This window comes from Panicum virgatum, chromosome 4K, assembly GCF_016808335.1.
Source record: "Panicum virgatum strain AP13 chromosome 4K, P.virgatum_v5, whole genome shotgun sequence".
Lineage (NCBI taxonomy): Eukaryota > Viridiplantae > Streptophyta > Magnoliopsida > Poales > Poaceae > Panicum > Panicum virgatum.
The window spans coordinates 1,325,727-1,337,978 of record NC_053139.1 but is presented as its reverse complement, the minus strand read 5'-3'; the positions used below and the strand labels follow the sequence as shown (position 1 = coordinate 1,337,978).

Below are 12,252 nucleotides of genomic sequence, written 5' to 3'. Positions count from 1 at the left end.
TCCTGGGACTGATATTTGTATCACATTTAAGTCACCTCTTATGAGAGGACGCTTCACGGTGCCGATGATGTCATCCTCAATTATGGTGGCTATATCCTTCATGTTGGAGTTGACCTTTGCCTCCTTGTCCGTCGACCTCACCGGGACAAGGTCTTGAAAAGCGCCGATGCTGATCGTGGGCAATCTCGTGTGCTCGTCAACTGCGAACATATCAGGCGTGATGTTGGCGAAGCAGAAACCAGCCCCGGCCAGGTCGTAGTCGATCTGCATATAAAAGATCCGGCCCAGCCGTTGATGATGCACCGTACCGGCTGAAAAAAGAGCGAGCGAGCCGGGTTGGCATGCACACCTTGATGAGCTGCTAGATGAAAGCCTGAGCAGGGTTCTTAAGCATGTGGACGTGCTGGGGCGGTGGAGGAGGCGCTCCTGCTTGCGCTGGCGGCGGTGCTGTCACTCCCGGGCCCGGGGGAACTATTACTAATAGGAAGCTCTCCTTTGAAGCTTTTATGTGAAGCCACCTAAAATCCTAGGTGACACTCTAAATAAATAGAAAAATTCTTAAAATTTTCATAAAAATCAGAAACATCCGATCGTCAATCTGACAACTCTAATCATAATAGTCATTGGATCTATTTTTTCCAATAAATTACCCACATATGCTATTAAGAAAATAGACTAAAGTAACCCCCTAAACATGTATCTAAATTACCCAACTCTACCATTATAAAAAATTCTAAAGTAACCTATTAATCTTCGTGTAAATTACCCACATATGCCATTATAAAAATATTGAAGTGCACCAATATAAAATTCTAAATTACTATTCTCTCATTATTAATATATTATTTATATTATTGTTTATATCAAAATACTACCCACGATATGTATCACCATGTATTCATGTACGATTGGTTCGATTAAATATATCAAACCCACATGCAGTTGTGATGCTAAATAAAATCTGTTGCAACTGGATAATGATAAATATGTGTTTTAGAGTATGTGTTAGAATATTTAATAGATGAAAGATGGCGTGAGATAGATAATTATAATGATTTGTTGTAAACCTTATTTGTATATTGATTCTAATAAGCCTTCGTCGATGGAAGGGTATGGGTGCCGGCTTGGTATAGGTTGCGGCGGCGGCGACGGTGGGTGTGGTGGCAATAGCTCGGAGTGGCACCCCTCCTTCTCTTCTGGCGTGACCGTGGCAATTTTGGCATTGTTTCTCCTCCTCGACTCTACGGTGGTGCCCTCCTTGCTCTTCTCTTCTTCTCCCTTCCTTCCTCTGCTCCTGGCTACTTCTCCTCTTCTTCTACTTCTCTATCCGTGGTGGCGAAACGGGGGAAACCCTAAAGGGGGGCTAGGGTTACAGCGGACATGACGGCAGAGGCTAGGGGTTTTATAGGTGGCCTCTAGGGTTTCGTGAGGTTGGGGTACGGGAATAGTGGCGATTCTCGGAGCCCGCGTCATGGACGCGTGGTGGGGATCCAATGGCATGCGTGGCTAGTGTTCTGGGGCTTGCGCGTGGGTGAGCACGCATCGCGGGCGTTCGTGCCCGACAGCGGAAGGCGTGGGGGTAGGCCTAGCGCCAGTGGGGGCAGGCATAGGTGGTGAAGCCGTTGCACTACCTTGTCGCAGAGCGGGAGTGGCGAGGTGCAGGGCATGGGCGAGAGGTTGGGGGAAAGGGAACATAGGAAAGGGGGAGGTGCGGATGACGGGCGGGGTCGTCTTGTCAGCGGGTCATGGTGAAGGGGAGCGGCAGGCGGTGAAATAGGGACTTGGGCTAGCAAGCACGTGGGCCACATGCGGGCGGTGCTGGGTGGCATGGGTAGCAGGATGAAATGGCCTTCGAGTGGGTTTTGGGCTGGGCTGGTTATGAGTTAGAGTTTGGGCTGGGTAGGTTTAGAGGTCAGTTAGCTTTTGATTTCAAATTTGATTGGCTCAAATCAAATTTGAAATCAACACAATTTCACACAAAAATCTTTCAAAGAAATTTAAACAAGGTAGATTTAAACAAATCCAAATATTCCAAGTAATTGACCCTAATATTAACATGGTCCTTATATTTATTTTGATTTTTAATTTAGTAGGAATTTGAGAGAGAAAGATATGTCAACCTTTCGTTATTCTAGCTATTAGCACTTGCACACAAAAAGTTTTTAAAAATCCACATTTTTTACATATAACATTCCATACAAAAATACAAGATGTTACAATAGTGGCACACGACGATCAACCATTGGATACTTCTTCAGCTTAGGATCAGGAGCTATATCATAGTGCAGCAAGAGACAACCAACTATGGCATTATCTATTACTAAAGCAGAGTATTGTTCAGCAATAATGGCAGCACAAGAAAGCACCTGGCTCAAGCAGTTAATTGAGGACCTACACCAGCCAGCAGGATACCAAGTAAGGATTTTCTGTGATAATCTATCTTCTATTCGTTTGACGGAAAATCTAATATTCCATGCAAGGACCAAGCACATATAAGTTCACTATTACTATATACGAGAAAAATGTATTTAGGGAGAGATTGAGATGGTGCGGTGGTGCCTATCATGACAGAAGAACAGATTGCTAATATCCTCACCAAGGGCCTTCACAAGGCAAAGTTTGAGAAGTTTCGAAAGGCACTTGACATGGTCTGCAAGACAACTCAAGAGGGAAGTTTGCCTTGAGGGGGGTGTTGAGAAGTAGTGCAAGGAAAACTTCTAGAGTATTCTTCACAATGCAATAATGAGATATTTTCTATGGAGATGTTTAGAATTAGTAATAAACAAATTTAGAAAATGTTACAATGTTTAGGAATTCTCTAGAAGGGGACACTTGTCTAAATATCATGTACCCCCTTGATTTATAAATATAGACCCACCTCCCTTGCCATGGCATCCATTCATGACCATAGTATAGATGATGAGAGGTGGTACTGCTAGGAGAGAAGGGTGAGTGCTAGGCTAGCCACTAAAGAAGAGGGTGTTGTATGATCTTGTTTAGTATTGTGTTGCAATAAAGTCTTGTTCTTGTAAGTGCCAGTCTCTCGGTTAAGCCATATAGTTTATAAGTACTTAGTGTATAAGTTGTGATCCATGGAAGGTTGGCTCTGCCATCTGGGATCACAAAGGGTCTGTGCTTCACCGAAGGTTGGCTCTGTCGCCCAAAAGCTAGTATTTCATCTATTGGTAGGCTCTGCCACTCGGAAGGCTCTATGGTCAAAAGGATCCAATACACTAAGTAATTAGAAATTAAAGAGGCCGACCGATTGTAGAGTGAGTTGGTGTGCCATAGGTGTAGATCCTTAGCTTAGTGGGTATTAGGTCCACCTCAATTTCCAATGATGGTCGGTGTTTGATATGGGTCGACACCATCCAATACTAATCATTTACCATTTTCGGTCTCCTGCTAGAGAAAAGATAGGCAAACAAGAGAGATAAACATTATCACAAGATTTTGCCACATTTCTTTTTTGCACAGTTCGTCAAGGATGTGCTTTATGGACCCATAATTCATTAGGTTTTAATATATCTTATGCCATATACATATGTTTTCAGTTACCTTGCTCTTAAAATATGTTTCTTGGTATTGCTCGGAGGTCCAAGTTCTTGCAGAACAATATTGCTGCAGTTAGCAAATGGCTCAGGTGACTCTTCTCAAATTGGACCCATTTCATCATATCATACCAAACCAATTTCACCTCCCACAAATTCATGTGTGATATGGTATGTTTCTTTGTGATGTCTTGTTTTATTTACTTTTCATGATGTTCGTATCTCCTTTTTTTTACTTACGATTTTTGCTAAATATTGCTAGTTGATGCAGGGGTTTTCACTAGAATATCCTTTTCGCGAGGAATTATTTAAACCTCTCAGAGATTATGCAGACAAGAATCCGCTCCTGCTTCCAATACCTAAAGGGAGATTGACAAATGTTGACCCCTCAATGGAGTTGCAGATCAATGACTGATGGCGTCAATTGTTATGGTGAGACTTCATTCATTCCATGATATGCAGGCAACATGGTCAAACTATTACTGATGCCTATGCATATGAAAATATTGGAGTTATCAAAGATTTGAACATTCTAGCTTTCAAGAGATTTGCTCGTGATCAGGGTGCTGAGGCGCTGCACAGACTAACCACCATGAGTATGGTAATTTTGTTGAGAAGTTCAATTTTCACCCTCGAACTATCGCAAAAGTCTGATTTTCAACCTTCAACTATAAAACCGGACAGCATAGGCCATCCAACTGTCAAAACCGGACAAATTTGGCCCTTGGGATGGTTTTGCATTTTCTAAAAAAATAAATAAATCTAATTGGATCTAAAAAATCAAAACTAATTCACTTTAAATCAGAAAATATGAAACTAGGACCAAATTTTTTCTAAAAATATAACCTATCTATTATTGCTCCATTTGAATCTTAGTTATTAAAAATAATAGGCATAACTGCAAGCAACCAAATATTATGAACATAAAAAATTAGATATGAATAGCTCACAAGTCATGTGACAATAGATAGGTTACATTTTTAGAAAAAAAATTTATACCCATTTCATAATTTTTTGACTTAAAATGAATTACTTATAAAATTTTTAGTATAAAATTGAATATTTTTAATTCTCACAAAATGGAAAACCATCTTCAAAACCACCCCAGGGGCCAAATTTGCCCGGTTTTGATAGTTGGATGGTCTATGTTGTCCGGTTTCGTAGTTGAAGGTTGAAAATCGGACTTTTACTATAGTTGAAGGGTGTAAACCGGACTTTTCCCTTCTACAAATTGCATGGTCCTTCAGCACTCCAGCACGTACCGGACTGAAAAAAATTTAAAGTCATTGAGCATGCCAGATGAACAGTTGTTGCACTTCTCTATTTTTTCTATTCATTGACCTCCATCGACTGTTGAGGAACGAGTTTCCAAACCGTGTCTGCAAAGCTACAACAACAAACATACTTCAGGCAACGGGTTATACTTACACTGACGCACTTGTGGTGAGGGAATGTAAATATTTTGCTTGCCCATCTACTGGGACATGATCCTGCAATGAGGAGAGCCAAGGTGAGATATACTCCGCTAGGCAGTGCAGTAGTTGATATGCATTGCATTGCCGCATCCCATGCTATCGAGACTCAGCTGCACATGAAGGTCCGGAAGTGTTGAAACGAACATAGCACCTTTTATGCCATTTCGAGTGATTTTGGTGATCAAATGGCAACGCAATCAATGGGACTAATATGATTGTTAAGATGACCATTCCCAAACGTTTAGGTTCAAGTGATGACAAAGACAAGAGAAGATAGGCGTAGCTTGGCCCGAAGAACCGATGACTAAGCATCGGTGCATCCGATGCTTGTCGGAAGAACCGATGCTATGATGTTTGGTGCAGGAAGGAGTCGAAGCCAAGTCAGCCTATAGGCACCGGTTGAACCGACGGTCCAAGAAAAGGCATCGGTGCATTGGGCGTACTGTGTACCAGAGACGATGTCAAGTGCCCAGGAGAAGTTTCTTCAGCACCGGTTCAACCGACGGTGCATCGGAGTATTGCGTTAGTGCATTGACGTCAGTAGAAGAGAAGAAGGCTGTGAGTGACCGGTTTAACCGACGGGCAAGCATCGGTTCAACCGGTGGTCACTGTAGCAGCAGTCAGAAGTTCAACGGCTACTTCGTGTCTTAGAGTGACCGGATGAACCGACGCTACCCCTACCAGAGGCATCGGTTCTTCCGGTGATACGCAGATTTTCTGCTGACCGTTGGAGCAACGGCTACAAGACTTGGTGGCCTATATATACGCCTCACCCCGGCCATTTGAAAATTGCTGGAGTTGCTAAACATCTCACACACACCCAAGAACATCTCCAAGCCATACAAGAGCATCAAGATCATATCCTTAGCTTTTAGCACTAGCTTGTAAAGTGTGAGTGCTAGAATAGCTCTTAGTGAGTGAGATTGCAAGGCCTTGAGCCTTTGTGCTGTGATTCTCTAGTGAACCAAACAAGAGTCTGGTGCGCCGGCACCTTGGAGCGTGAAGCTCGCCGGCAACGTCATCGACCCTCCGACTTGGTGTGGAGCGGCGACGACACTTTGTGCGGGGGACATGGAGACCCTCATCATTTGTGGAGAAACTCCTTAGTGGAACCCGGGGCCAAGGTGACCGTGATTGTGTTCACGGAAAAGACTTGGTGGCCGAGTAGCAATACTCTTAGTGAGTGCTACAACAACGTGGATGTATGTGTGACTTTGTGGCTAACCGAACCACGGGATAAACACCCGCGTCAAGAGTTTGCTATCTCCTATCCCGCTCATTAAGCTTCCGCATTTCATACTAGCAATTTGTGTGCCTTTACTTTCATAGAATAGTTTCTTGATAGGAAAGGCTATAGGTTGCAAAACTCTTTTAGGATAGTGGTTTCACACTAGAACAACCTAGTTGCACTTCTAGATAGCATGTTTCAGTTTAAGTTTTATGCATACTAGTTGGAGGCATAGGTCAAAGTTTTTATTAGTGCCTAATTCACCCCCTCCTTCTCTTAGACTAGAGCACCCGATCACTTTCAAGTGTTCTCCGCAGGTACACCCAAATCTGTTGCAGACATATGATCCTCGGGAAGTGTTTTTATTCATGTCCATATTTTTCGAAAAACTATTCATGTCCATATTGACACTTGAAACTCTATGTCCATTAATTTTTGTCTTTGTGCTAACATAGTCCATATTTATATTATTTTTTTATAATAATAACAACTTCACTCTATATAGTGACGCTATATGCCAACAACTTAGTCCCTAGCTTGATACATATAATTAAAACACTTTTAAACGCCCTGCATATTCTACAACATATATACACATGTCTGCAACAAGTTGCTGCCGAACTCAATCAAACAAGCATGCATGCTTGCATACATAATAATTAACAAACACTACACACACTGCAGGCAAAATTAAAGCAAAATAAACCACTACATCATGGTTATCTCCACGGCGTCGACCGGGGGCGCCCGCATGGAATCACCCATCAGGTCCTCCAAAGTCCTCATCGATCTGTTGGCCTCGCGAGACACGCCGATGTGCGTGGCCAGCGCCCAGAGCACGGTGATGAACTCGCCTCCCTGCACCAGGACGTCCCCGTGCCCCTTGACGCGCTCCTCCTCGCCCGACGGCGCCACGAAGACGATGAGCTCCGTCCACACCTCCGCCACCGCCTTCCACACCGCTTCCGGGCCATGATTTTGAGCTACTTCCACTAGCAAACCCCCTAGCCTCGCGCCATTCCTCACAACCCCGCCGTTCATCTGACGATGCTGGCCTTCATCATCAGCAGCAGCAGCAGCTGCTGCTCCCATGATCTTGCTCACCCGTGCATGCTGGGAGAACAGGTAGTACTCCCACCACCAGAAGATGCTGCTGAGCTCCGCCTTCATGCCGTCGACGACGCGCTCCGCCTTCTCCGGGTTGTCCGGCAGCAGCTCCGGGTGGAAGACCACCAAGTAGGCACAGTACTTGGACAGCCTGATCGCTGATGCTCTGCTCGCCGCTGCTTCCTGCTGCGTGTTGCTACACCTCACTTCCAAGATGCTGGTGGCGATGTGCCATGTGAGGAACACCTCTGAAACGCTGTCGCTCTGGCACGCCCATGAGAGCTTGTCGAAGAGGTAGTTGCTCTGCAGGGCGGACTTGCCATTTGTAAGAGGAGTGGAGTAGGCGGTGCCGGTGCGATGATGGTCATGGTGATCCACAAGGTATTGTATGATGGATTGCTTCAGATTGTTCGGCACCAATTCTTTCCCCAACAGCAAGGAGAGCGTGGAGTAGAATGGCAATCCGAGTGGCCACCGGATGTTCAGAACGGAGAACTGCCGGAAGCTGAGGCTGCCATGGTTCAGCTTGCTCCGTAGCCAGACGATCCGGTGCATGGCGTAGCGAATGGAGGGGCTGTCACGCCACTGGGGTTTGGCCATGTAGCTGCAGACCAGCGAGACCATGAACCAGTTGGAGAGGATGAAGACGAAGAACTCCCAGATCTCCTCGTAGAAGTAGATGATGAACAGGAGGATTGTGATGGAGATGTCCACTACGGAAAAGAAGGCTTCCGGCGAGTTTCTGGATTTGATGATGAGGCATAGAGCTACATTGCCGATGCCGGAGTGCAGAGTGTAGTTGTCCGCGCCGATGCTCATGAATGCATAGATGGCGTCTCCGTTGCCGCAGAGAATGATGGCCATGATGCACAAGCCGGCTACCACTATGAGGACAAGGAAGTAGTTCACCAGGAGGAAGAAGGGGCTTGCGAGGACGACGGGGACGACGGAGTGGTAGTACTCGCTGAGGAAGACGACCTCGTCGTTGATCACCTGGAACAGTTCCTCTGCGGCGGCGCCGGCAATCCCACTCCCGGCACCATTGCTGCCGCGCAGCAGGCCTTTCAGGATGAGGTCCCGGCAGTCCTGCGCCTCCTCGTCGGTCACCGCCGGTAGGTGCTCGAACTTCCGGCGCAGCAGCTTGAAGAGAGCGAACGAGAGGCAGAGTCTCTTGAGGCGCTGGACTTGGTCAGGGGTGGTGAACAGCACGCTGCTGTTCTCATCGAGCTTCCAAACTTTGCCAACAGTAACGATGCCTCTGTCAGCATCGAGTGTGGTCATGTCCAGCTTGTAGCCGTCTGCAGTGGGTTCCTGCACCATCTTCTCTTCTCCCATCACAATGTACCTGCAGCTCTTCAACAGCTCGTGCCCATCATGGTGCTCGACATGATCGTGAGCGCTATGGACGGCAGCATGATGCTGCAGCTGCTCTTGCTTGAGGATCTTGGCCATGTAGGAGTTGATGAGGCGGGCGTTCTTGCCATGGGCGTACGAGCACTTGCCGATCTCGGTGAAGGCGATCCTCTGCACCACCCTGGTGGCGCAGATGATCCAGAGGATGCTGAAGGCCGCCTTCCGGCCGGCGGTCTTGATGTTGAAGAAGACGAAGCTCCCCAGCAGCGCGACGCGGCCGGCGCGCTGGATGGAGCCCGAGTAGCCGCGCATGCGGATCTCGTCCACCTTCTTGCGGAGGAGCTCCACGAGGAGCATCCACGCCAGGATCGTCAGGGCGCCCAGCGAGAGCTCGCCGGCGGCGGCGGCTCGAGCGCCCGGGGAGCCGGCGGCGGCGTTCTTGGCCTCGGAGAAGAGGTAGGACATGACGGGGAGCAGGAGCGAGAGCGCCGAGGAGAGGAAGAGGCGGACCTTGGGGTCGAGGGTGGCGCTGACGTCGGAGATGCCGCTGAAGAGGTTGAGGTTGAAGAAGAGGCCGGCGAGGACGAACATGATGACGGAGGCGGACACCATGCTGGCCTCGTTGCTCTTCTCGGTGTAGGACGACGTCAGGTTCTGGATGTAGTTGTCAATGGCGGGCGGGCACAGGCGGATTGCTGTCTGGTTATCAACGCCGAGGTAACCCATCGATCTCCTCCTGCACTAAGCTTGCTGCTGCTGCTGCCTCAGATGTCAGATCACACACACACAAGCTTGAGATTTCTCAGGAACACTCCTACTACTATAGGAAGCTTACTAATTTGGTTGGGAGCTTGGAGCCTTGCACGCCGCATATAAAGTAGTACTAGTAGGCTTGCAATCATATAGCAGGCGGCGACTCAGCGAGGTCGCCGTCGTCCGTCAATGGCAAGCAAGGTCACACATATTTTATTTTTCTTTTATTTAGAGGTCAATAAATTCACACTTTACAGTTTACACATCAATGGCTCTTTCACTAGCTTGCTCCATAAAAATAAAAAAATGCCATTTTCTAAAAATATTTTGTTTCCCTTCTGAAATCCTTCCCTGTTTTTATAGAAAGAGGATAAAGCCGTTTACAAATAAACTACAATTTTCTAAAAAAAATTCTAACTAGCCCTAATTTCATTACTCGTGTAACAAAATTACAATTTTTGTTCTCAGAACATGGTCCCCAGGAACTTAGTCGCACGTCTAGATTTTCTAAAATTGTTACTATAAAAAGAGATTTTCTAAAATTGTTAAACAAGGTTCACTTACATAATACCATTTTTGTGCATTATTGTCTTGTAATAAGCCGATTCATGACATGCAAATGTTGGGTTATTTTGGTCATAAACGACCTAATAATCTCCCCAATAAGTATGAGGTAGCTTCATTCATGGACAACCAAACCAAACAGGTCTTACAAACAGTTTAAACAGAGATCGAGTTGCATTGCACAGTTTACTGATCGGATCGAAACTGCCCAATATGCCTAGCTGCTAGCGGCGGCGTGCGTAGTGGCTAGCAGTGCGGCGGTCTCCGTCAGTCAGCACGCTTGGCGGCGGAACCCGATGTTCCCGCCGCCGACGTCGTGGAGCACCTCGATGGTCCGCTGCTGCGTGTTCCCGAGGATCGTCGGCGCGCTGTCGTCGTCGTTGGCCGTGAAGGCGAGGCAGTCGCCGAACAGGATCCCCGACCGGTCCAGCTCCACGACGGCGTTCCGGTCGAACACCAGCGCGATCCTCGGCAGCCGGACGTAGCGGACGCCGGCGAAGTCGTAGCAGGTGTCCAGCTCCGCCTCCGGCCGCGGCGGCGCCCGGCGGTACGCGGCCATCCTGTCCCTGAACGCCGCGCGCAGCGCCCCGTACACCGTCAGCGGCAGGCGGGTGATGGCGGTGCGCGAGTCCAGCACCGCGCCGGCGGCGAACGCCTCGGGGGCCACGTTGAGCGGCTGCCCGCCGACGGTGACGGCCGCCAGTAGCGCGCGGTACTGCGCGGGGGCCCGCGGGTCCCGGAGCATCGGCGTCATGGCGAACCTGTAGGCCGCGCCGCCGGGCACGCCGATCTGGAAGAAGCCCTTGTCGCTCTCGCTCTGCGGGAGGCAGTAGGAGAAGGCGTTGCCGTAGGTGGACGAGGTCTGGGCCATCAGCGACTGCGCGCCGCGCCCGAGCGCCAAGAACCCGTTGGTCGGGCTCGGCCCGCCGCCGCCGCCGCCGTTCTGGTTGCAGCCGAACCTGAAGTCGGTGACGGTGTGGCCGGAGCTGATGGTGAGGAGGTCGGAGCTGTAGGTCCCCGACGAGGAGGAGCCGTCGGGGTAGGCGACGCGGTACTGGCACTGGTTGCCGGCGCAGCCGTTGGCGTAGGGGCCGAGCTGCTTGCAGGCGGAGGAGTTGCAGGGGAAGGCGGCGTAGCTGCTCGACCGGGCGGGGTCGTAGTAGGGGCACTCCGCGAGGGCGCAGGGCACGCAGTCCACCCACGGCACGTCGCTCGTCGTGTCCAGCACCACCGTCTGGGACACCGCCGGCGGGCCGCCGGAGGTCCCGTCGTCGCCGGTCGCCGCCGGACCGATGAAACCGGTTCGGACCTGGGAGCTCGTGGATTGTGTGCCCATCGCGATTGTAATGGCGGCCTGGTGATGGACCTGGGTCTCCTCGACAGCCACCGGTTCCTTGTAGGAGCCCTTGCTCTCGCGGAAATGGCCGGACACCTTGCCATGGATGTGGCGGGCGCGGAGGCGGTCCTGCCGGAGCAGGTCGGCCAACGACGGCGGCGCCGCCAAGGTACCCCTATACGACGGCGAGCACGGGCCAAGAGGGTGATACAACGGCACCCAGCTGCCGTTGTGGGGCGGCGTCACTGTTATTATATTGTGCGTCAGACATTGTTCACGCAGTGCAGCCATTCACAGTTGACATAGAAAACAAAATTTAGTTTAATTTTGTAGGCAAATGAAAATTGGTTAGCAAATTAAGATGAAAAATTATTTTTTAGGCAACTGGAACCATGTGCAAATTAAGACGAACGATACCCCTATGTCCGGAGCAGGCGGCATGTGGCTTGAGCGAGCTCAGGTCCAGGACTGTGAACTCGTCGTGTTCGTCAGCAGCTGCAAGGGCAGTTGGTGAAGAACCACCGAGCAAGAGGACTAGTAGCAGTGGCAAAACAACAACCATGGCTGGCTGTGTGTATCTCGCTCTGCTTGCACCTATTTTTACTGGATAGGAATAGGATAGCTACTTCCCCATGGGTCATGCTGGTTCCCTATATATAGGCCATGACCCATGAGCACACTGCACACAGGCAGTGCGTAGCCAAGTGAGTGTGCTCTTCTTAGTGGGCAGATATAGCCTCAAAGTTGTGAAATCTTCTCTGTATTTTTATTTTGTAAATTTAGTGCATAAGTAGTATTCTGAAATATCAACAGCATAAAAACTTTCAATACAGTGACAGGCACTACCAGCAGGTAGGGGTGTTCTGAATCCTATTTTCCTCTTTA

General features: G+C 48.8%; 2 protein-coding genes across 2 annotated transcripts; both read right to left on the bottom strand.

Moving 5' to 3' along the window:
* Positions 1–6,791: 6,791 nt before the first annotated feature.
* LOC120702425 lies at positions 6,792–9,614 on the bottom strand. The gene has a single exon (XM_039986222.1). The coding sequence runs from the start codon at positions 9,438–9,440 to the stop codon at positions 6,963–6,965; it is 2,478 nt and encodes an 825-aa protein (XP_039842156.1). The 5' UTR covers positions 9,441–9,614; the 3' UTR covers positions 6,792–6,962.
* Positions 9,615–10,089: 475 nt separating this feature from the next.
* LOC120702426 (aspartyl protease AED1-like) lies at positions 10,090–12,060 on the bottom strand. The gene is made up of 2 exons (XM_039986223.1): positions 11,785–12,060; positions 10,090–11,612 (listed from the first exon to the last, which is right to left on the bottom strand). Exons 1-2 carry the CDS (start codon positions 11,927–11,929, stop codon positions 10,303–10,305), a joined length of 1,455 nt encoding a protein of 484 aa, XP_039842157.1. The 5' UTR covers positions 11,930–12,060; the 3' UTR covers positions 10,090–10,302.
* Between the last annotated feature and the right edge of the window lie 192 nt (positions 12,061–12,252).